The sequence below is a fragment of the Antrostomus carolinensis genome, unplaced genomic scaffold (assembly GCF_000700745.2).
Source record: "Antrostomus carolinensis isolate BGI_N321 unplaced genomic scaffold, ASM70074v2 scaffold5164, whole genome shotgun sequence".
Classification (NCBI taxonomy): Eukaryota; Metazoa; Chordata; class Aves; order Caprimulgiformes; family Caprimulgidae; genus Antrostomus; species Antrostomus carolinensis.
This window is the reverse complement of record NW_010309959.1, coordinates 19,154-42,082: the sequence shown is the minus strand read 5'-3', so window position 1 is coordinate 42,082 and position 22,929 is coordinate 19,154. Positions and strand designations below refer to the sequence as shown.

The 22,929-nt window shown below is 41.1% G+C and overlaps 3 protein-coding genes across 3 annotated transcripts; all 3 read left to right on the top strand.

The window, feature by feature from the left end:
* Positions 1-4: 4 nt before the first annotated feature.
* On the top strand, positions 5-2,178 carry KIAA2013 (KIAA2013 ortholog; the record flags this gene model as incomplete). Its single annotated transcript, XM_010166232.2, has 2 exons — positions 5-257; positions 1,011-2,178. Coding segments are annotated over 2 exons (1,113 nt in total), but the record flags the coding sequence as incomplete, so codon positions are not given.
* Positions 2,179-7,739: 5,561 nt separating this feature from the next.
* Positions 7,740-12,174, top strand: LOC104519278 (chymotrypsin-like elastase family member 2A; the record flags this gene model as incomplete). The annotated part of the gene is made up of 7 exons (XM_029084555.1): positions 7,740-7,862; positions 8,435-8,532; positions 9,471-9,599; positions 10,233-10,369; positions 11,098-11,243; positions 11,379-11,625; positions 12,107-12,174. Coding segments are annotated over 7 exons (948 nt in total), but the record flags the coding sequence as incomplete, so codon positions are not given.
* Positions 12,175-13,040: 866 nt separating this feature from the next.
* On the top strand, positions 13,041-20,599 carry LOC114818491 (atrial natriuretic peptide receptor 2). The gene is made up of 8 exons (XM_029084554.1): positions 13,041-13,062; positions 15,144-15,493; positions 16,997-17,131; positions 17,367-17,541; positions 17,960-18,058; positions 18,876-18,967; positions 19,496-19,633; positions 20,588-20,599. Exons 1-8 carry the CDS (start codon positions 13,041-13,043, stop codon positions 20,597-20,599), a joined length of 1,023 nt encoding a protein of 340 aa, XP_028940387.1.
* The last annotated feature ends 2,330 nt before the right edge of the window (positions 20,600-22,929 follow it).

Here is a 22,929-nt window from a genome sequence, read left to right as displayed (position 1 = left end):
GAGCCCCAAGGTGGTGCTTATGGTGGTGGCTGCCAAGAAGCTCGTGAGCCGGGTGCAGGTTGCGCCCAAATCGCACTTTGACGAAACCGTGCTGTCCGTGGTGTACACCTCAGAGCCCATCGAGGTCTCCAGGTTGGAGGAGACCTTCAGCAAGCTGAGGGAGTCGGCCAAGAAAGAGATGCTGGAGGTGATGCAGATGGGGGTGGAAGATCTTTTCCAGGAGCACCAACAGACCTGGTCTGACCTGTTCATTTCAGGTAAGGAGAGTGATGTTCAACTTCCAAAGGGTTGCTTTAAAGGGCAGCTGAAAGCTCAGTGACCCAGTTACTCTGAGGTCTCCCGAGACTCTGCTCTTTGTGATGGGCTTCTCTTGGGAGCCAGAAGGCACCTTGTGGGATAATACAACAGCGTTCCTGGTCTGGAACCCAGCAAACTTCAAAAAAGTGGAGTATTTCTTACTGCATAAAGGAAATGATGGAAGAACATTTCTAATCAAAACTCTGGGTGTGCTGGCTTTCATGTCAGCTCTAAGTTAGAAATAGAGTTGACTTCTAGTGACAGTATAAAGGATAGATTTCTTCATGGAAGTTAAGGAGTGTCCTACAAGGATACTTTTTATTCAAATAAGATTTTAACAGCCTTGCTTGAAAGAGTAGCTGCCCAGGTAATGTAGAACTTGTGGTTTTATAGTGAGTAAAACGATAAGAGGTTCCTTTGACAGATCATTCTTGTGGAGTCTTGGTGACAGCTCCATAAGGCATCTGTATATCAAACTAACTTTGCCTTTCATGGGAGCTTGGCTTTGAAACTCTAAGGAGTAGAGAGAGCATCTAAAAAAACACAAGGAAACATTTCACTTCAGTGTTTCATAGGCAAAGATTTCTTCGATGTTACAAAGAACACCCGTGTATTGAACGACAACATACAATACACATTTGATCTTTTTTTTTTCCTAGTTAGTCATATTCACGTGTGATCCTCTAACTCTTGGTTGTTTTCTTTTATTACAGGGGTTGAAATGCGAAAGATCACAGATTTGCACACGCCATCCAGTGAGACTGTTAACATGACCCTCTACTATGTGCTGTCAAGCATGCCAGCTCCTCTGCTGGACCCGCTCATCAGTGGTGAGGACAGAGAAAAAATGGAAGCCAGCTTGAACTATGCTGACCACTGCTTCAGTGGCCATGCGACCATGCATGCAGAGAACCTATGGCCTGCAAAGCTGACCAGTGTCACCCAGATCTTGCAACTCTCAGACCTGTGGAAGCTAACGCTCCAGAAACGGGGATGCAAAGGTCTTGTGGCAGCTGGAGTCCATGGACTTATGCAGGGAATGGTGCTTAGTTTTGGGGGTCTGCAGTTCACAGAAAACCATCTTCAGTTTCAGGCTGACCCTGACGTACTTCATAACAGCTATTCTTTACGTGGGATCCATTACAATAAGGACTTGATTAATCTAGCTGTTCTGCTGGATGCTGAAGGAAAGCCCTTCTTGCATGTGTCTGTGAAATTCCAAGACAAGCCAGTTAGACTGTATGCGTGTGAGGCAGGCTGTATGAATGAGCCTGTGGAGCTGACCTCAGAGGCACGAGGTCATACATTCCCTGTCATGGTGACTCAACCCATCACACCACTGCTTTATATATCGACAGATTTGATCCACTTGCAGGACCTGAGACACACACTCCATCTTAAAGCTATTCTGGCTCATGAGGAACACATGGCCAAGCAATACCCAGGCTTACCCTTCCTGTTCTGGTTCAGTGTGGCCTCCTTAATCACATTGTTTCACTTGTTTCTGTTCAAACTCATCTACAATGAATATTGTGGGCCAGGAGCCAAGCCGCTCTTCAGGAGCAAGGTATAAGGCTGCTGCTGCTTTTGGCTGCTGTCCACTGAGTGTTGTCAACCTGATTTTCTGTCAGCTGTGCCTGGGGAGGTTCTGTCTTGGACTGTGAGGATTTTTGGTCTCTCTTGCAACAAATGATCTGTGACCTCTTCTTGCAAGAAGTAGGATTAGGGCAGGGATTGGAGTGGTAGGCTCACAAAAAAAAAAGATAAATCCATCATCTCTACTTCTTAAACAGTTGTAAGGCTGCAGATCAAGGCAGACACAGCTTTTCTGTCCCTTTTCCACACCTTGCTGTAGGATGTTGCTTGTTTTTAAGCCAACAGTTGCAGCTGTGTCATGAGATGATGTCTTTTGTTATGCAGTATGAGAATGCTTGTGAGAGAGCTGCTGTACTTGTCTTTACTGCTGTGTGGGAGATGTGCACACTTGTCTGCCTGGTTTGAATGTGTGTGGTGTCATACAGGAACACACAAAAGCAAGCTGGTGTTCTCAGGTCAGGGTGGTGACTTGTTGAGACTACTGGTAAATGTTCATAGATTTATAGACACTGTGCAGTCCTCCATCAAACCACATTTACCACCAACATTTTGGCAAAGTGCTGAGCTAGTGTTTCTCCCGTTCAGACAAAATACATAGCTGTGTTAAGAAAAGCACTGAATTCTTTTTACAGTACAGGAAGTTGGAGGTTCTGACTTCAAGCTCTACTGCATCTCACTTTGGCGTAAAGGATTTGAAATTTTTGAGTTGCCTTAGAAAACTTAGTTGCTAGTAAAAACTTAGCACAGAATAGATGATAGACAGTGATTTCTGCTCTCAGTACTGGTACTTTCTGGTTGCATGTTGATACGGAGCAGAAATGAAAGACAAGACTGGATTTTCTGTGTGAGCTAGCCCTATTGTTCAGAGACATCCCTCCTTAGGGCTGAACAGTTACATGTAGCTTGCATTTTTTTTTTTTTTAAAAAAAAGGGAAATAAAAAAGGACATAGTTAAATAGACCTGTCAGAGAAAAAGTTCTAGCTTTAGATCGCCCTGTTTTTCCAAATTCTAAAAGCAAATTCAGTTTTGGATAAGCTAAGGCTGGACAGAAGGTACTTGACTAAACTTGACTACATAAGGGGTGTTTAAAGCGAGTTGGGAATTTTCCTCTCAGCACTGGAGATCAGGCCTGATCCCAAGCAGGTCTGAATACCTGTCATCCATTGAAATAATGAAGGTGCTTGTGGCTAGACAAACTAACCTAGGAAGAGGTAGGATAGATATGTGTATCAAAGACAACTGCAGTTATAAGCCTGTGATCATGATCAAGACCTTAGTGCAAAAGGAAGAGGAGGTCAGGAAGTGATTTCAGTTATTGTGTACATAGCTGTGCCCTGATGTGTCCTGAAACATGTCCTTTAAATTATAAAATTATGTCCCTTTTTCACTGCTGTCTATCTGGTTGCCTTCATCACCTACAAGACTTGCCTTCCACCTTTTACAAAATGACTTGTTAACCATTACTACAGATAACTGTCCCTGACACTATGCTCTGAAACGCTGAGAAGCTTCACAGCTACACACCAGGGCTGATGTGACACCTCTTCCTTCTTGACACTGCAAAAAACCTTGCAGTGTACAGCAAACAAGTCTGTTGCCTCGTCTTAAATGGACCTACTTAAAACGAAGATGATGCAGAACTTGATTCCAGAAACAGAGATGAAGTGGAAGCCAGCTGAAGCTCAAAATCTCTGTAGCAGTAAACAAGATAAATGGTGTTGAAATAACAGTCTGTTTCCTTAACTGAGTGGGAACATCCTCGTGTCCAAGTGAACTTAGTCCTGCTTTCAGCCTCCATTTGCACGAGACATCTGACAACTTTGCAGCTGAGAACAAGGACCTTTTGAAAGCAACAATCCTTTTGTGCCTTGTTAAGAGAGGAATCCGAGACTTGGAAGGTGTGGTTATTCAAGAGTTTATCCCAGAAGCTTGTGTAACAAATGTTTCTTTTTCCTTGTAAGCTGTTCAGTTCCCTACTGAGTAATCCATTTGGTGAAAATACTTGAAGATACACTAAGTCCTTTGACATTTTGATTTGTTTTTTAATTTTACAGGAAAACAAATAATTATGTTCCCTTCAGAGAGTTAACTAGAAAACTTTAGTGTAACTTACCTTCTGATATACATTTTTTAATTTATTGCTTGGGGGGAGGGGGAGGATGTTAATAATTTTTCCTCCATTTCAGTTAACAAGTCAGTCAATTGAAGTGTAGATATCTAAGTGCTGGTAACAGGTTTTTCAGCCTTTATGATTGTAGAGTGCAAAACCAATTTAATTAAATTGTTTTCTGGATTTACACTTGGAAATGCTGATCTGCAAGTTTCCTATTCTAAGCATATTGAGACTTTGTGCATTGGTTTGTTTTGGCTATGGGGGAAGACATCCCACTTTCTAGTGATTTAAAGGTCGTTTGGTTTTAAAAATACCAAAGCTGTTGTTTCTAAATAAATATCTTTCAGTCTAATCTGATTGCTAAAGTGTGGTTGAGTTTTTTGGGGGGGGTTTTTTTGGTCTCTCTTGTTTCCTCCCCTTGCTCCCCACCCAGTTAAAGCAAGCAGTGCCTTATGTTACATCTATGGCTGGTATTGACTACAAAAGTGCTTGGATTAAAAGGAAATACAGTGTGGAAAATAATACATAAATGGATCTAAGCTGGGAACAGACAATTTGGAAGGCACAATAAGAGACAGAAACACTCAGGGTGGTGCTAATGTCCATTTCCTGGGCTCTATCTTGAGGCATGCAGGCCAAGCTTTAGTTTTAAGAACACAGAAAGGAACCCAGGGAACAATCAAGTAGCATATTTAATGGCCATCCAGCAAGTAATGAATTTGGCACATTTGGTGTTCCCAATGAAAAGCTAGGGCAGGATTTAACTTTGAATTTTTAAATAGGTTACTGTCTAGTTTCAGATAAAAAACCCTCAGAAAGCAGATTACTAATTGGTCTAGCATAGTTACTACCCTACAAGGGAACAGACTAAAGATAGGGAGGCAGTGGAGTACGTTGTAAATTGTACACCAAGTACGTTGTGTTTTGAAAGAGATACTAGCTTTTATGCTTTAACAGAACATACCAGAAGTTCCTGCTCTTTCTTTCTGAAGTTCCATGAGCTGCTTAGTTTCTGTAAAACATCTGGCATGAAGATGATAAGAGCTTCCAGGGCACTGTTTCCAAGTCAACATGGTATGAGCTGGAGGCTGAGCCTTTTGATGTTCGTTTGCAGAACTGACAACGACAGTGTGATGCCCACTGAGTCCAAGAAAGATACTTCAGCCTATTTAGGCTAGACCTGGAAAAGATGGATAAGCAACTGTTACATAAAGCAGGAGTAGAACACACACACACACAAAAAAAAAAAGCTTTGAGAGTGTTTCACATTAAAAAAGTTATTATTCTTATGAGTGTTCCCCCCATATAAAAGAACTTTCAGAATTCCTTTGCAAAGAAGAAAGGGGAAAAAATAATAGGTTTCTTATTTACAGTGTGCAAGATAGCAGAAGGTTGGATTTGTGAAATTGTAAAAATGCTTTAAAAATGTTTAAAAAATTCCTTGTTTAAAAGCACACCCCACAAAACAGGAAAGCTGAAATACTAACTGAACATCCACAATTTATACTTAATTTTGAGTTGGTATTCAATGAAAATGATGGTGGCATGGAAGTTAAACTGAAAAGCATAGCATGTTGTTTAGCTTGTACACTCAGACATTAAGAAGAGCCAACTAATTAATGAAAAAAAAAATTAGAATCAATTCTGCACTCAGTTAATCTTGATTTATGCTTTTGTCAGATAATAAATACAAGATGCCACAGCAGAGTTTGGTTGATTCTATTTGAAATTCAGAATGCAGCTTTCTCAAGTGGTATTGTCTGGGTAGGATAATACATTCTTGAGAAGCAGACAAAACAGCAAAGCATTATATATTTCTGCCTTCCACATGTGTGCTCCAGGCATCCTCCATCCAAACCAGTACCTACTGCTGAATGGAAGCTATGAAATCAGTGCTGCTTGTTAAAACTGACATTAAACAATAGATTTATTTCAGCTTTTTTGAAACCTCTAGTTTGGTCTGTATGTACAATGCAACTGGCATTATGATATTCGTTTCCATTCTAATAAGTTTGCTCCCTATCTGTGACCTGGCTTATGGGACAGAGATGTTTGGTTTTTAACAACCAGTAACAGCTTTTCAGGTAAAGTGGAGGCAGATGGAAACATGACAGAGGATGGAAAATTCCTGTCATCAAAGAAAAAAAGGAAGAAAGAGACCCAAGGGTAAGTGTTGATACCAAGTCATGGATCTCAAATGTCCAGTTATGAATTAGGACACTTTCTCTTGTGGCAGCAGCTCTGTAGTGGTCTAAATGCCTGCTCTTGCCTGGTTTGTCCTATTAGTGAAAATAGTTTACCCTTTGTCATTAACAAGCTTACGCTGCATGATACCACAGGCCACTATGCTGATTTGGGGTGTAAAAATGCTCATTTGCAATGCTACAGGAACTTTGTTCTCTTCCAGGGATGTGCTACTGATCTAACAATTAGAGGTAAATATGAAAGAAACGAAGTCTGGCTCACGGTGCTACACCAGTGTTTTTCTCCATCATCATGGACAGCTGGTTCTTTGTATTGCTTGAAACATCTTCCACTTCAAAGCAATTATAGTTTGTTTTATTGAAAAAGCATGGCATGCTAAAACACACGCAACTTCATCTAGAAAAGAAGATACAGGTTTTCAGGCAGTGCAAAGTGGTAGTTGCCATTCAGTCACAAAACAAACCAGAACAAAATGAAATTTCAAGCAATCATGGAATCGCACAATAATTATGGTTGGAAGGGGGTCTCCAGAGATCACCTAATCCATCCCCACTGACATGTCTGTATCTATCACTGTCTGAATATATCAGACGCTGTTACTGCTGACATACCACCAAGTGTTAGAATAATTCACTTAACATTTTCCTTCTGAAAACACCTTTGTGATGAACTTTCAAGGCAATGGGAAAGCAAACAGCTGCTACAGATTATACGCAACTCCGAACTTTTTTTTTTAACCAAGTTGTTTTTATAGCCTGGATCCAAGGACCATCTAAACTGATGGTTTTTTAGACACTTGTGCATATAAAAAATTATCCCACAATTACGTGAGTTTTCCATTGGCATCAGAATAGCACTGCATTTTAAGTCACATGTCGCAGAGATAAATGATAACCCATAAAATGTCTTGCAGAGCAGAGCCTGCAGCATACAGCTAACCAGCATCATGCTCGGAGTCCTCCTCGCTGTACTGACTCTGGCAGCTGCAGGTGCGTACCTAATTTCAGCATTAGTTTTAAAGGAAAAAGTAATTCAATCTAACAGCAGCTTTCCTTTTTTAGGGGAATCAAACATTCTGCAGCAAAGCAGGAAGAGATACAGCACTGGAAGTTAATTTAAAAGTTCTCTCAAAACAGTAACTAGGTGCTGTGCTATTCTGTTCTTGTTCTAGGGGCTTGATAAGCTTTACTCAGAGCAGCCCTTAGCAAATTCAAAGGTTTTTTTACTTAGCTTGAATACACTGAAATACAGTTAATCCACATCAAATTGTTGCACTGGCTAAGAGCTGCATCTCAGCTGACACATGAGAATTTGGTTAAGCCAACTTGATTTGATTATCTGTCAGAAAAATGAAACGTTTCCAACAGGCTTTATATAACATTGGTCAGTTGTGACTGATGGCTGCATCCTCACTGGCATCACATTAAATCACAGCCCATCTTTGTACCTTGCAGTGTTCTGTACAACACAGTCTATACTTAGAAAAAAACCCCTCTCTTACTGACATTTTTTTAAAACCTCCTTCTTCTAAACTACACATCCTATTCTGTATGTCTTCTAGCTTTTGGCTGCGGGGTTCCTGCCTACCCACCCATTGTGTCTAGAGTTGTTGGAGGTGAAGACGCGAGACCGTACAGCTGGCCCTGGCAGGTTGGTCATTCTGTGATTTCTCTGGAACAGTGAGGGTTGTGCTATCCTCACACAACATGGCTGGACAAAACCAGGTCCTATATTTCATTTAATGCATCTTGTCTTAAGTTTTGAATATGACATTCTGATCAATCCCAAAGTCTCCATTCCTTTTAACAAAGCTCTGAATGTGCCACCTCTTGCTGGTTATGCAGGCTTTCATGTTCTTTCAGGAGTCTCGGGCACCATCCCACATTTAAGCAAGATGACTGTGAAATTCAGTGGAGCATACTGTGCCTACTGGAGCGTAGTTGTATATGGAGTTAAAAACCACATTTCTAAAGCAAATGAAATGCTCTGTTTGGGCCAGGCTTAGCGAGAGCTTTGGAAGAAACAACATTAAAAAAAAATCAAGCTTTTGGATGTTAGGGAAGAAGAGAACCTTTTCTGTGGCCAGGAGTTGGAAACTTGTTGCTTAAAAGCCTCACACCATCTTCCAGCAGCAAGTTGTGTTCTGGGTGTAGGAAGAAAGCGCAATAATCAGAAAAATCAGTTAACAAAAATCTGAGCCTTACTTGATACGTTGATCCTAGGCCTCCCTTCAGTACAGTTCAAATGGCAAATGGCGTCACACCTGTGGAGGAACCCTCATTGCAACCAACTGGGTGATGACAGCTGCACATTGCATCAGGTAAATAGTGGAGTTAAAGTCTGTACCCAGGAAGCACTGCATGACCAGAGATAGATGAAGCAAAACTGTATTAATGCCAGTTCTCCCTTTCCCTATTGAGAGCTCAGATTTTCACACAGTATCTTTTGATTGTAACTAATAAGTCAGAAGAAGAAACGCACCTTTGAATTTTCTTAGAATAAAAGTGGAGGGGAAAAATCTCCTCATACAATTACCTGAATTACATACTTTCCATTTTCTGTAAATAACTACAGACATCATTATGTTTTCAAGTTGCTGTGTTGCCTGTTTCTATAATATATGTGGCAGTGAGATCCACAGATTAACTAATCAATACACTCCCTGAAGAAATAATCACAAATGTTTTGAATGTACCAGTCTTTTACAGTAAGCTCTTCGTATTATGGGGCAGTATAACACAGAAATGATCAGGTGCAGCTATGCCCAAGCATCAAAACTGTTTCCACAAAGACAACCCCATTTTGATTTGAAATGAGAATTTCATTCTTATTTTTGAATGAAATAAGAAGGGTTGGCTGCATGTTATTATTATACACCCTACATATTGTATCTATCACTCCGTTGTTTATCAGTGAAGCTGTTTATCACTGTCAAAAAAGCAGTCCAAATTTTTTATTTCATTCAAGAATACAAGCTGAATCCTGGAAAGATTGGAGGCAACTTGAGTTTGTAAATGAAGCCTTAAGCAGGAGTTGACAGGACAGCTTGGAGATGAAATGGTTATTAAGCCCAGCACACAATGCTTTGTCCTTTGCAAATCAATCAGGCTTTGGCTCAGCTCCAGACAAATCATGCATGTGATACGAGATTACAGCCTTAAGGATATTCTTACTGAATATCTCAGGTGGCAAAGATGCAGATGCCTAAGCAGCAAGCCAGCAGCTGCATAACTGAGTGTTAGTCCTTTTCTTGCCCAGTTCTTCTAGGAAATATCGAGTATTTCTTGGAAAATACAACCTAGCAGCTGAAGAAGAAGGATCAATTGCCCTTTCTCCAGAAAAAATCATTGTCAATGAGAACTGGGATCCACAGAAAATTGCAAATGGGTAAGTTGGTGGCAAGTATTTTTTCAGTTATTAGAGGCAGGGCAAAAATCAAACTATCTGAATCCCACCCACCCTGAGATGTGGCAGTTAAATGCATAAATGTTTAGAGCCTCCTGTTACAGCTTACAGTGATGTTTCTACATGTTTGCTCATAGATGAGAGTTGAGTCTCCAGTCTGTACCTTTCCCCTTCAAGAGAAGATAAAGAACTTTAAAAATTAATTGCTTATTGATTATCTTTTCAGATGCCATTTTGCATGTTTATGCTTGAGTGGGAAGCTGTTCCATGCAATAATTTCTTTTGTACAGTGAAAGGGAATGAATCAATTTATACAACACTCTTTGAAGCCCTCCTATGAATGTATAAACATGGCAGAACCTATAAAAGGCAATTTCCAGAAAGCTGCCAGCAGGAAAGTGGACAGTTCTGCAGGGAATAGTCTTCCAGTCCATGGATTTCCCCATTGCTTTGCGGGTGGAGGATATGTACTGGCCTCCTTGCTCCCTTGTAGCTCTTCTGAATAGGCCAAGTGCTGTAGAACTGCTAAATATTCATGCTACTGAGTCTTAATCTATTTGCACACCTCTTCACTCTTTCTCTTCCCCACTCTCAAATGTGTGCACATGACCACAGGTATGACATTGCTCTGATCAAACTCACTGAACACGTCACCTTGAGTGACCACATTAAGCTGGCCTGCCTGCCCCCTGCACAAAGCATCCTATCATCCAACACTGCCTGTTATGTGACAGGATGGGGACGGCTGCAGAGTAAGTACTTGGACATTTGCAAAATAGTGGAATAAAGCCTTTGAGTCCTGCCTTCTCCTTTGGGATGGATTGGAAAAAGGCTGTTGATGGTGCTCAAGACCACCTCAACTTAGTGTAGTGAGAGGTAGTTTATCAGGCCCCACTTCACTCACACAGTATGATTTTTTTCTCTGCCTTTCAAGTTTAGTTTGCTTGTAATGGGGCTAGTACAGCGCCAGAGGGCCCTGTACTAAACTGTTACAAGCTATTGTAACACAAATTTAACAGTGTGCAGACTGGTGAATTTGCTAATCCTAACATACCCTGCTGAATAACTGAAAAGACACATAAGGGAATAGCTGTAAGGTGAAGAAAATCTCAAAGACTTCAGCAGAAGTTTCAGCTCGGGTTTACAGGCAATTCCTAGAGTGAGAAGTAAATGGCAAACTCCTGAACAAAGAACAGCCTTTTATTTCTCTAACAATGAGACATTTTTAAATGGAATGCAAATTATTAGTCAATTAAGGCCTTTATATATATGTATAAATATATAACTATATAGATATAAAAATATATAAAATAATAGAGCTAAGGAATAGATTATACAGCTTCTCCTTTAATAGAGCCCCTGTGGAGTTTCTTACCTGGCGTGATAGCACCCAGATCCTGGGAGAAACTTAACAATGCAGTTTTGTTCTTTCTTCAGTGCCAGCTGGTACTATGACTCCTTTGTTTCTATTTCCTCCCAGCAAATGGAGCTCTTCCAGATGACCTGCAGCAAGGACTTTTGCTGGTGGTGGATTATGCAACTTGTTCCAGTCCTAGCTGGTGGGGAAGCACAGTGAAACCCACCATGGTTTGCGCTGGTGGGGATGGAGTCACCTCCAGTTGTAATGTGAGTCCAGAGAACACCACTCTTAGGGCTTTGTTTCAGACACAAACAGGCCTGATGGGAAGGAAAGTTTAAAAACAGCAATGAGGAGCTATTCACACTATGACTGCCATTAACTGTGTTCCCCCTTCCTCCTAGGGGGACTCTGGTGGCCCACTGAACTGCCAAGGTGCTGATGGCCGGTGGGAAGTGCATGGTGTCGTCAGCTTTGGCTCTTCTCTTGGCTGCAACTATTACCACAAGCCTTCCGTCTTCACTCGGGTCTCTGCTTTCAACAGCTGGATCCAGCAGGTAAGGTGCTGGGTTCTGCTGCTAGAGGATACAGACACTTGGCTACTTCTGAGGTTCTCTCTGACTGAGATTTCTGTCACCTGCTCAGGGACCTGTATCACTTTTGACTCAAATGCTACTTTACATACAAATAAAGTATTTAAGGGCTCTGTAGAAAAGCCCTTACCATTTAAAAAAGCAGTCTTTGCAGCAAAAAAAAAAAGCAGCATCCTCTTCCTAAATAGTTGTCCAAATTATTTTCACTTTTAAATAAGTCTTGATGTTTATGAATGCATTCTCCCACTATATTAGAGCTATAAATATAGTCATAAAGATTTTACTGGTATGACTCCAGAAGTGATTACTCAAATTTATATTCACCAATAACACTAATTGTTGCAATTGCATCCTAGAAGGCAGCACACGCTGCTAGAGTCTGGAACATCAGTTATTTTTTAATTTAATATAATCTTTAATCTAAAAAGTGACTGATCTTATTTCAGTTATTTAAATCATGCATCTTGGTTGCAACATCTACTATTTACAAATTCCTGAGACTCATGATCTGATTTTTCACTTGTTTTATATTTTTGTAGGTTATGGCAACCAACTAATCCAAAGAGAACTGGATGATAGATGCCAAGAAGGAAAACAGTTTGAATAAAGTCATAATCATGACACCTTTGATCACAAAGAGCTGGGAAATTGTGCTTTTAACAACACAAGTATTACACCTAACCATACTGCAATAAACACTTTTTTTCGCAAGATGAAAGAAAAACATGTGTCCCTGTCACTTCTTCCCCTGTATTGTCAGGACTGGAGCCTGTATTTAGCGATAATGCCAGAGACCTTTTAGAGCCCTTCCCCTGCCTTGGTCTGGAGCTTGCTACCCTCACCTGGGGGAAGACATGAGCCTGCTGTGAAGAGGCTGGGCAGTGGGAAGAGTTACAGAGCCACAGGAACAACTCTGGGGTGACAAAGTGAGGCACTGGCAGGGCTGGAGGCAGCGGGCAGGCAGCTGGCGGGACCCCTGAGTCTGCGAGCGGGACTCAGCAGAGCAAGCAGTGGCAATGCCCAGCGGGAAGGCAGCACGAGGGCAAGCAGGTCCATGCAGGTGAGTGTGGGAGTGCTGCAAAATGCTTTTACAGAGAGGTTTTTAACACCCTGTCATCTTGGGACTTAGCAAGGGGAAGGGTAAAGTCTAGCAGTGAGTGCTGGCAGGATCTCTGCAGACCTATCTCCTTCACATGCCCGTTGCTTGTTTTTAAGTCATTCAGATGGCAGGTGAAGACCTCTGAACTGGCACCGTGGGCTGACACAGACACAAATGGGGATTTTTTGCAAAGCACAACCAGAATCACCACCTTTTAGCCTAGTGCTAAATTAAAGTACTAAATTAAATTAAAGTATTTCTTTCATTAAACTAAAAGGTAGGCAGTATAAAATCAAGGTGGATTTTTGTTGTATTTTTCTTCTCCCTCCCGGCACGTATTTTGGCAGATTCAAAAGTAAAACAACTGATTAAAAATGGAGGACAAGCAACTCAAAGGTAAGCAGTAGATAGCATAAGGAAAAGCTTGGAAGTTTGTTGTGAGAACAGAAATGCATGTGAGTTTGGAGATAATTTTTCTAAACTTGCTGTTTCTTTCAGTCAGATATTTTGCAGCTGTTACCTTTGAATTGAAAATAAATAAATAAATAAATAAATGTAAATTGTATTCAACAAATAAAAGAAAACATGGCTGTTTATCATCTTTGGGGACTGTACTTCTATTACTTTTCTTCTACTTTACAACCATTAACCACCATTCTGCTGCAGAGAGCCCAACAGGAACTTGTTTTGCCTAATATCAGCCGCTGCTGAGAAACAACAGGCTTTATTGGGTTTTTATTTATCTTATTGAAAATGTAATTTCACCTGTTTGAAAGAGCAGGTAATCTAAGGAGAGCTTTTTTCAATCTGCTTTACTATGCAGAGAAAAAGAGAAAAAAAAAAAACAAAATAAAACAAAATACTGAGCTGAATGGACTGACCAGTAACCCAGTCCCCTGGTTTGTTCTTTATCAGTGGAAATAAGGGTTGCCCAGTAATTCAGGAGTCACCAGCTTCAGCATAACAGTTGTTTTCAATGAGTATCATTAATGTAAGATTGTAAAGGATTGATTAATAGTTCTGAAAATGAAAATCATTAGAGGTTACTTTGTTGCATGGAACATGGATGTCAATTATGTGCAGCATGAAACAGAAGGACAGAAAAGGTAATAATGAAGCTCAAACAGTAAAATTGGATATGTATATGCTTCTGTAAAAACTGAAATGGAACTGAAATTTGATTCATTTTCCTTTTGAAATATTTAGACAATACTGTGGAAACATCTGAGTCATTTGAGTATATCAACACAAATTATTAATTATCTGGAAATTCCTATTAAGAACAAATTTTAAAAGTTCTAAAAAAAATTCAACGGTTCCACTTTGTGATCACTGAAATATGTAACCTATCTTTTCAGGGACTTGCTTAAGATTTGGACTGAGTACCACAGAGAATAAAACCTACACCAAATAATTGTATCAGTCTTAACAGTCATAGAAAAACTGATATGTTTTTGCAGCTCTGTTTCATGTGGTTTTGCAGCTCTGAGTGTGTCACAGAAACAGTTTCTTTACCTTTTCTTTTAAAATAAAATGTCAGATGGAACAAAACCCAATAAAATATGTCTTTCAATAATGTACAGCTAATGCATGATCCCTGTACTTTCTTTCAAAATGTATGTGAATTGTTAAACATCATACTAGCTCCAGTCATGTTTTCAGGAGCTGCAAGAAACACCCCAGGGATCAGAAACCATTACTCTTTTTTTTTTTTTTTAAATTCTTTCTTTTTAGATGTTCTCCCCACTCCAATGCTGGTAGTAGGAAAACAGTTCAAAGGATTTTGACAGCATGCATGGTCTCCTTCTGCAGCCTCCTTGGAGCTATTTCTTTTGATTTGAGCAACAGCTTGGAAACATGGAGAAACACAGGGAAAGCCCTTCAAGAACTTGGGTCTTGTGAAAACCTGTGGGCTGTTAACTTCATCTGTCTCCTGCAGGAAGAAAGGCACCGCTGGCTGTTCCCAGCAGCAGACAAGAGGAATAGATCATTTCATGCTCAGCTATTGGGGAATTTAAACTCCCTCTGTAAGGCAAGTGAAGCAGAGCTGTATTGTGAGAATTGCCGGTGCAAGGAGAAAATCTCCATTTGTAGATTTTACATCATTGACATGAGACAAAAATTAAATAGCACAGGGGATACTGAAGCCAGCCAGGTGCTCTCCAGAGTGATCTCTGAACTGCTGGAGCATTTTAGTAGTCCTAATGAAGACCTCAAAGCTGTGAGATCCAACCCTGACTGGGCAGACATAGTAGCATTTAAACTCATCCTTCGAATAAGAGAAGCCATGCTTAAAGCTCATTTAACACCAGCATCTACAAACTTTCAAACAACATTGCATCAATTTTTTGCCATTCTGAACTATGCTATCTTCTCATCTGAGAGTGTACGTAAGTGCTGGACGGAGAACGTCAATCTATCACTTCATTTCACCTCCTATGAAGGAATGTCTTTTTCCATTCCATTCTTGAGCTCAGGTGAATTTGTGTCCATTGAAGCCTTGGTAAAGGAACTGCATTATGTACAGAGCTGCCTGCTGCAGAAGGGACAGGAAAAGTTCATCAAGAAATCTAAAGAAATCCTGTCCACAATGAGCCTTAAGATCAGTCTGTTAGTGATAGCCTGCCTCATTTACCCCATCATCCTGATGTCCTTCAAGCAAATGACAGATTGGATACAGAATTATGCCAGGAACCTCAAGGAAAAGACAGAGGACTTGAAAAGGGAGAGGCAGCTAGCTGAGGACCTCTTACACCAGATGTTGCCAAAGTCTGTGGCCAAGCAGCTAAGGAAATGCCAAAAAGTTGAGGCAGAAAACTATGATCAGGTTAGCAAATGGAAAGGATGCTGTCACCAAGGATGGAAAAGTATTCACCTCAAAAAGCACCTACCTTCCCACCATGTGAAGGACCTGGTTTTGCTCGCGAAGTCGAGCGTGGATGGGAATCCAAATATTCACAATAGGCTTTTGAAAGAGCTGTGCGATGCACCATGAAGCACTTAGGCTGATGGGGAAGGAAGAAGAGCTGAAATTTCCAGAAGTGTAGCTTTAGATGTCAAAGATCCAATGTTGGCAAGTTGTCTTCTTTGGGTTTAAGAGCCTACTCATGAGAGCCAGACAGCACCATTAGATCACGAGTACACAGGAGCAAGAACTGAGTTTCCTCCTTGTAAAATGGGAAGAATCACAAAAAAACAATGTAGGACAAATCCTGTCTGTGCTTGCCAGTGTGATTCCATAAACATAACTGAAAGGAGATCATGGGACTTAGAGAAGGATGAGAGGGACGAATGATCTCGTAGCCTCAAGTGTGTAACTAATGAAGCCTGTTGACACAAAAACAAGGGCAGAATTTGGCCAGGCACCCATTTATTTGCAGATCTACCTCATAGCATGCATGCTGCTGTCAATGCTGAATTTAGCAGCTGTGCTGCACAGCCCACAGCCAAAATCCTCAGGCTACAATAATTGTAATTCTATTCACTGTTTTTCCCCTGGATGCTCCGTTACTTTCAGCTGTGAAACACAATAATAAATGTTTGCATGTAATTTATAGGTGTCATTATCGAAACAGCAACCTGTAATTGCACAATTAATTATAATTCACAATAGTCATGACATCAAAAGTAGCTGAACCACGGCAGGGAGTGAAAAGGTGGCTCTTCTGGATTAATTGGTATTATGAAGGATGAATAAAAGAACAATTTTAGTTTAAACACTGACAAAGTTCAGGCAGCACAGAGAAGAAACACTTAGTTCTTTGCCAACAGCTATAACACCCATTTCCCTTCCTCAATTCAGTTATTATGGGTTATGTTGTTCTTTCTTTTATAAATCTGATTTTTTTTAAAGTTAATTTCTCTGTAAATTACTTGATCATAACAAAAATCATTTGAAGGCAAAAAAATTCCAGTTAATATTTCCTAATTCAACAAGTGCAGAGACAGCAGTTGAGTTTTTATTTTGCAGTTTGTTCAAATACCTAGTTTTGATCTCTACCACAGTTTAAATTACTTTAAAAGAAAAATCAGGCCTGACTTCCATAAGAAGTCTATTGATCACTGCTCACAAGATTCAAAGCATTTGCCTTTCAGTCTCCCATCTAGCACAACATATTCAGAGAAGCGCAGTCAAAGTAATAGAGAACAATTCAGAGCCAGAGCTTGTTAATTTAGGATTGTATCTATTCAGTTCTGCAACACTGGTCCTACGTGCAGCCTGTGCCTTAGGCTGTTCTGCTCAGATTTTCACAAATCCCCAAACTCTTCCAAGGCTCTGCCACTGTTGTCTGGAGACCTTAGCTTCACACTTTCCTTCTCCCTGTGACAGGTGACTATCTTTTTCTCGGATATCGTGGGGTTCACCAGCATTGCTGCCTCCTGTACTCCCTTGCAAGTTGTTGAGATGCTCAACAATCTGTACGTCTGCTTTGACGGCAGGATCGAGTCTTACGATGTTTACAAGGTGAGTACAAACCTGCAGGCAAGGAATCTGGAACCTTAATTACTTTGTTCCCTAGTGAATATCAAATACACCAGGCCAGCTGGCCAAAAGCCATGAAATCCAAGACCTGCCACTGCACAGGGACTACACCACAGCCTGGCAAGTGGTGGACAGCAGAGATATATTTTATTCTGATCTCATTTTAAAAGAAAAACTTGGTGCCTGCCACTTAGTGATGTGTGCCCCTTCCCATCAGGTGGAAACCATTGGTGATGCCTACATGGTAGTGAGTGGCCTGCCAGAAAGGAATGGCACCAAACACGCTGACGAGATTGCCAAAATGTCTCTGGATCTGGTGGCAGCAGTTCGTCAGGTTGTGATCCCTCACATGCCAATGGGCAGATTGCAGCTGCGGGCTGGGATACACACAGGTACGTGGGCTGAGGTGGAGGCATGAGAAAAAGAGCTCAGGACACAGTCTGATTGTGTGAGGAGACAAGAGTTCTGCATTTCTGTACGAGCCATTGGCTCACCACAGGACCTCGGGATGAGTATTCCTCCTGGTTTCAGCAGTAACAGGGACTTTTGCTTGCGTAAGTGTGGAAAGGGCTGTGAAACAATTTAATATAGGCAAAGTACCTCTTCCCCTGATAGCAGCACCAATTAGCTACAGCTAATCAAATCATGACTTCTCTCCTTAAGTAAATACTGTGCAGCCAGGCCCTAGATGCTCTGAGCATTCCCAGTTCCCATTGCTCTCTGATGATCCGAAGGTGACTGCATTTGGTATCTCCTCACACTTTTTCCACTTGTTTCTTATTGGGGTCCCCCTGCTTCATTTTTTCCCAGGACCCTGTGTAGCTGGAGTTGTGGGGTACAAAATGCCTCGGTACTGCCTTTTTGGGGACACTGTAAACACAGCCTCTCGCATGGAATCCACCAGCTTGCGTAAGTGACTGAGGCACAATCTGTATGTTCCTTATGTACCAGTCAGGCTCACACCTGCGCTCCACATCTCTTCGGTACTGCAGTGAAGAGAAAACTCCTTACACCCCCTCACATTGGGCATGGCCAAGTCCAAAATAAGGTTCATACATGAGAAGGAGCATTCTCTGTGGCATATCCCAGGCTAGAGAACTTATTACCGGAGATCTAAAGAATCAGCACATGCATGACCTGCAGTCCCCACTATCCCTGTACATACACCAGTGAGCAAATAAGCAAAAAAACCTCTTGTGTACTCACATGGGCAAGTAGAGACACATCCCTTATGCCATTTCTGGGAAGTGATTGGAAATAAGAGGAGAACGAGGGTGACAAAAGCGAAATAGCAAAAGGTAAGCTGAGTTTGGTTTTAAGGATTTTAACAAAAAGGCATTAGGTAGAAACACCATGGCTGCATAGAAGAGGGCAGTGCATGTTTTCTTGGTCCAGCCTTTTATGCTGCCTTTGCCACCAATATCACCCATTTTTACTGGTGTACAATGCTGTTGTGCAGAGACACCCCGTGCAGCACTGCACAGTCACGTCAGGGGGTCTGGTAACCTGCTGAATTGCTTCCTTGTTCTAGCTGACACCTGTGTACAGTGTCACAGAATCCTCAACCAATGTTTAAGGCATCTTCCCCTTCTTTGTGCTTCTTCCTCAATCTGATATTTTCCAAAGAGAAGGTGGAAACACTGAGCTGATAAGTGCAGGAGGGCTGGTGTGTGGTCTCTGGGAATAGAGGACTCATTACTTTCTAATGCTCTGTTTTGAATCCTAGCACAGAAGATCCACATCAGTTCTGCTACGTATGATGCCCTTCTCACAGATGATGCATATGAAATTGAGCTGAGAGGAGAAATTGAAGTCAAGGTAACAGCTTTTCTGTAACTTTGCAACAGTAAAGGAGTTCAATGAGATAGGAAGGAGATTATAATAGATTTGGCCATTGTTGTTCTGGGAATTGCAGGTCAGTTTTTAACTGTGGCCCCAAGATTCTCTTGCTAATTCAGTTGGAAGCAGCTATACATTATTCCTCCTAATTGATGCAAAACTATTACTGTGTGCTTTGAAATACAGGTGCTATGTCTACACCCGCACGGAACCACATGAATATGGGTGCAACTGTTAGGATTCAGTTACAAAAACACATGGTGTAAGGCTGATTTTAAACCCTTAGCAACACTGCCAGTGACCAGCAAGGCCTTTCTCTGACCTGAAAGAATTATTAGCTCCCAAACCACATATAAATTACAATTCTTTACCCAAACAGCAGCCACTTATGAGAGAAGGAGAGAACAAATACGGTACAGGTAGTAGCCCTGGCCATAGTGATTCTCTGCTCTGCTTCATATCATATGAAAATAGCTGTTTTCTGCTCTCTCCTTTTTCTCGTCCCAGGGCAAAGGGAAAATGAAAACCTACTGGCTTCTTGGTAACAAGAATTACAGTGTCCAAAATGACAGCCTGGTGTGTCACTGGAATCCAGCAATCTCTAAGAGAAAGAAGATGGAAAGTAGCCAAGGATCTGTCCAACAAGTAAGGAGGTGAACATTTAGGAGAGTGAGATTTCCTAGATAATGAGCCATTCACCAAGGGCTAAGATAAGTAGAACTTGCATCTTTGTCCTGCAAGCAGAGGGCTCTGCTGTGTACAACTACAAGCTCTAACGTGTGTTCCTCTCTGTCATAGCATAGTGCAGGCGCTGTGGGAGCAGCACCAGCTAAACAGAACCTGGCAAAATCCTGGGATAAGCTGAGCCCTGACAGTCACTCTCAAGCCAGTTCCAGACCAGCCTGGACCCCTGAGAGTGTCACCCATGGCACGAGCCAGAAGCAGAGGAATGGCTTTCATCAAAGCTCCCACCAGAGCCTCCAGGAGAACCTCACTTCATTGGGTTTGTCTGCTTTGGGAGAAGGTGACAAAGCTGTCAGTTTAGAACACAGAGCACAGCTTGGAGACTCTGGTATTAAAGCAATGCAGGAAAATGAGTTTCTCCCAGGTTTTGTAGATGAAATGTGACAGGATAAGAAATTATTAGACTGCTCCAGGCACACACATTTCTTTTAAATAATAATATCTTTTTGCTCTTAGCCACAATTCACATTTTTAACTAGTATGTTTACTTGGCATCCTAAAACACCAACAGAAATTTAGAAAGGTGTCTCTAAACAAGGAGAGGCTACAAAAGTGCAGGTGGAGTTCCATCAGGAACATGAGTGGTAGATAAAAGATGTACAGCGTGACTCCTTTCACTCCAGTAAAGCTATTCTAGATTTATATTTGTAGTTGACACAGAATCTAGCCATCGAAATCCAGACATGGTGAGGACACTTTCAGAACCTGAGCCAGTTTATTTCAAGCTAGTCTATACATCTCTCCAGTAAACTACTGCTTGCAAGGTGTGTATAACTGTAGATAGTAGGAGAGGGAGTAGTGAGACCCTGATGGAGAAGAGGAGAGGGTAATAACTCTTTTTGATCATTGTTTCAGAGATACAAATGAAGTGGGAACAATATCAAATTACTTCTGTTAAGTCTTTGCAGCACTTTGTCTTTCCAGCTCTTCTCCACTACAGAGGAATCCCCTCTCCATATGTGTATTTTTTTTTTTACAGTCTGGCTGTATAGAAGACATTAGAAGGACAAGCTATTTCTCCCATCAAAATTGTAATTTGCTTTTCTTTCCTTGTTGGAGGAAAAGACACCTCTGCAGTGATGAGTAGAGCATAGTAAAATCCTCTTCTATGTATGACTTGGAGAAATCAAAGCAAACTCAATTACTTCCTCACATTGGCAATTAGTAACTCTAGATGGAGTTCAATTCATTTGTAAGTGGGCTGCACACATCATTACCTCTACTCTGCTAGCCACCTTCTTCAAAGAACCCAGAGTGAGGGAACCATTCTGATGGGAACAGAGGCAGGAGTGCAGGGGAGAGGGTTTGGCTTGTCTCCTCTCCCAGTCAACAGGTTCATGTAGAGCATCACTACCACATAAGAGAAAGATTTTAACAGATTCAAATTCTTTTCAAGGGAGGCAAAGCAGTGCTTAATGGTTGCAAAAGGCAGTAAAAATAAAGGTATGTATTTAAGAGGAAATCAAGCTTGGAAAGCTGCAACTGGTCTTTGTTTTTATTTTTTCTAAAATAAAAGTAGCTTTATGAACTTCAAAGGAAGCTGGTTGTGATATCTCTGTATCATTCACTTGGCTAATAAGAACAACTGAAAAACCTCATATAAATTGTCTCCTTACAGGATGAAAGCCAAGAGCTGCTTCTTTCAGTCAGCTCAGGAGTGTCTGTGTGGCTCTATGCAAAGCAAGCTCAGCCTGAGGTGATGAGGTCAACTTGCTCTCAATGGCTGGGGATCTCTGAAGGTCAGCTAAAGAACTATTTTGCCTTGTAGATAAATAAGCCAAAATTGGAGGCTGAAATATTCATATTCACAGTAAATGTAATAATGAAAAAGAATGAACCACAGAACTAACTCTAGCATTAGTGTCTTATGAATCAAGATCAAGTGTCGTTCTAAAAAAATATATTCACCAGTTCAAGCAAGAATTGTTATTTCAAGCAAATTCAGTGGTTCAACTCATGCAGGATTTTGCCTCAATGATCACAATGGTCACTCCAGTCTCACAACTTACAAAAACCTAACATGATATTTTGCCCATCTCAAGCACAACTTCTCTTCCTACCTCCCTAATTCTCAGAACTTACCTACATGGAATATTTACACCTGTGCAAATAAAATTTCACTTCTGTTAAAAGATATCTGCAAGCACGTGGTTAGAATTTTCCCATTGAGGTAGCTGGTAAGTTGCTTCAACACTTTCACACCAAAGAAAACAAATGTAAATCACACTACAGCAAGTTGCATCACAGGAAGGCATGAAGAATACAAATCAAACACTTAAAAAAACCAAACCAAACCACCACCTTTTAAAAGTCAGTCTCTTGAATCCAAGGGGATAATGGTCTGTTGGTTTATTTTAAGTGCTTGATGATGATGTTACTGGAGATGTGTGGAAGCTGCACAGGCATACAGACACAGCATTAAAAAAAACACACAATCACATGGACTCAAAAAGCCACATAAATATCTAGGTTGATGCCCAGTAGTGATACTGAAAGGCTGGAATCCTTTCATCTGGTTCCTGTCAGCACTCAGCAAGTGGGATCAAATGTGAAAAAAAAAAAAGGAAAAAAAAATAAAGGAAAGGGGGGATAGAGATTAATGTTCTTGAAGATTCATGACTTTCAAGTCAGGGAAGGAAAATGCCTCAGGTGCACATATCCCTTCACAAGCAGGCATGAAAGGAACACCACTGGGGAGAGGGAGAGGGACAGCTGGGTACCACAGGGCAGCTCAGAGCCACAGGAGCCCCACATTGTCTCCAATTGTTATGAAAATCCTGGGTCAAGATCAGAGGCAAATAATTTGCATGGAAAATTGAGCCTGTTCTGATCTTCATCTCTTCAGAGGCTTCAATGTGGATTTTTAATTTAGAAAATAGTAGAAAATGGCCCTGTGTGCTTGATGATAGACGGCAATTAGTGTTTATTAACAAAACATGCTTTGGTGCAACTCTGAACAGTCCCTCTCCAGAGAGGAAGGAGGAAGTCATGAGCTGCTTTCTGTGTATATGGCTGATGTTTTGATGGTGGCTTGGTTTACAAAGATTTTTGGGTTGTCTATGCCTAACATACAACAACCTTTGGAGTGGATGAAGGCTGAGGCTGTACCAGGCTGACTAGCCTAACTCTGAGACTGACTTTTCGTAAGATAAAACATTTTCTAGGCTGAAAACCTGGGTCTAGATGAGACTAACACA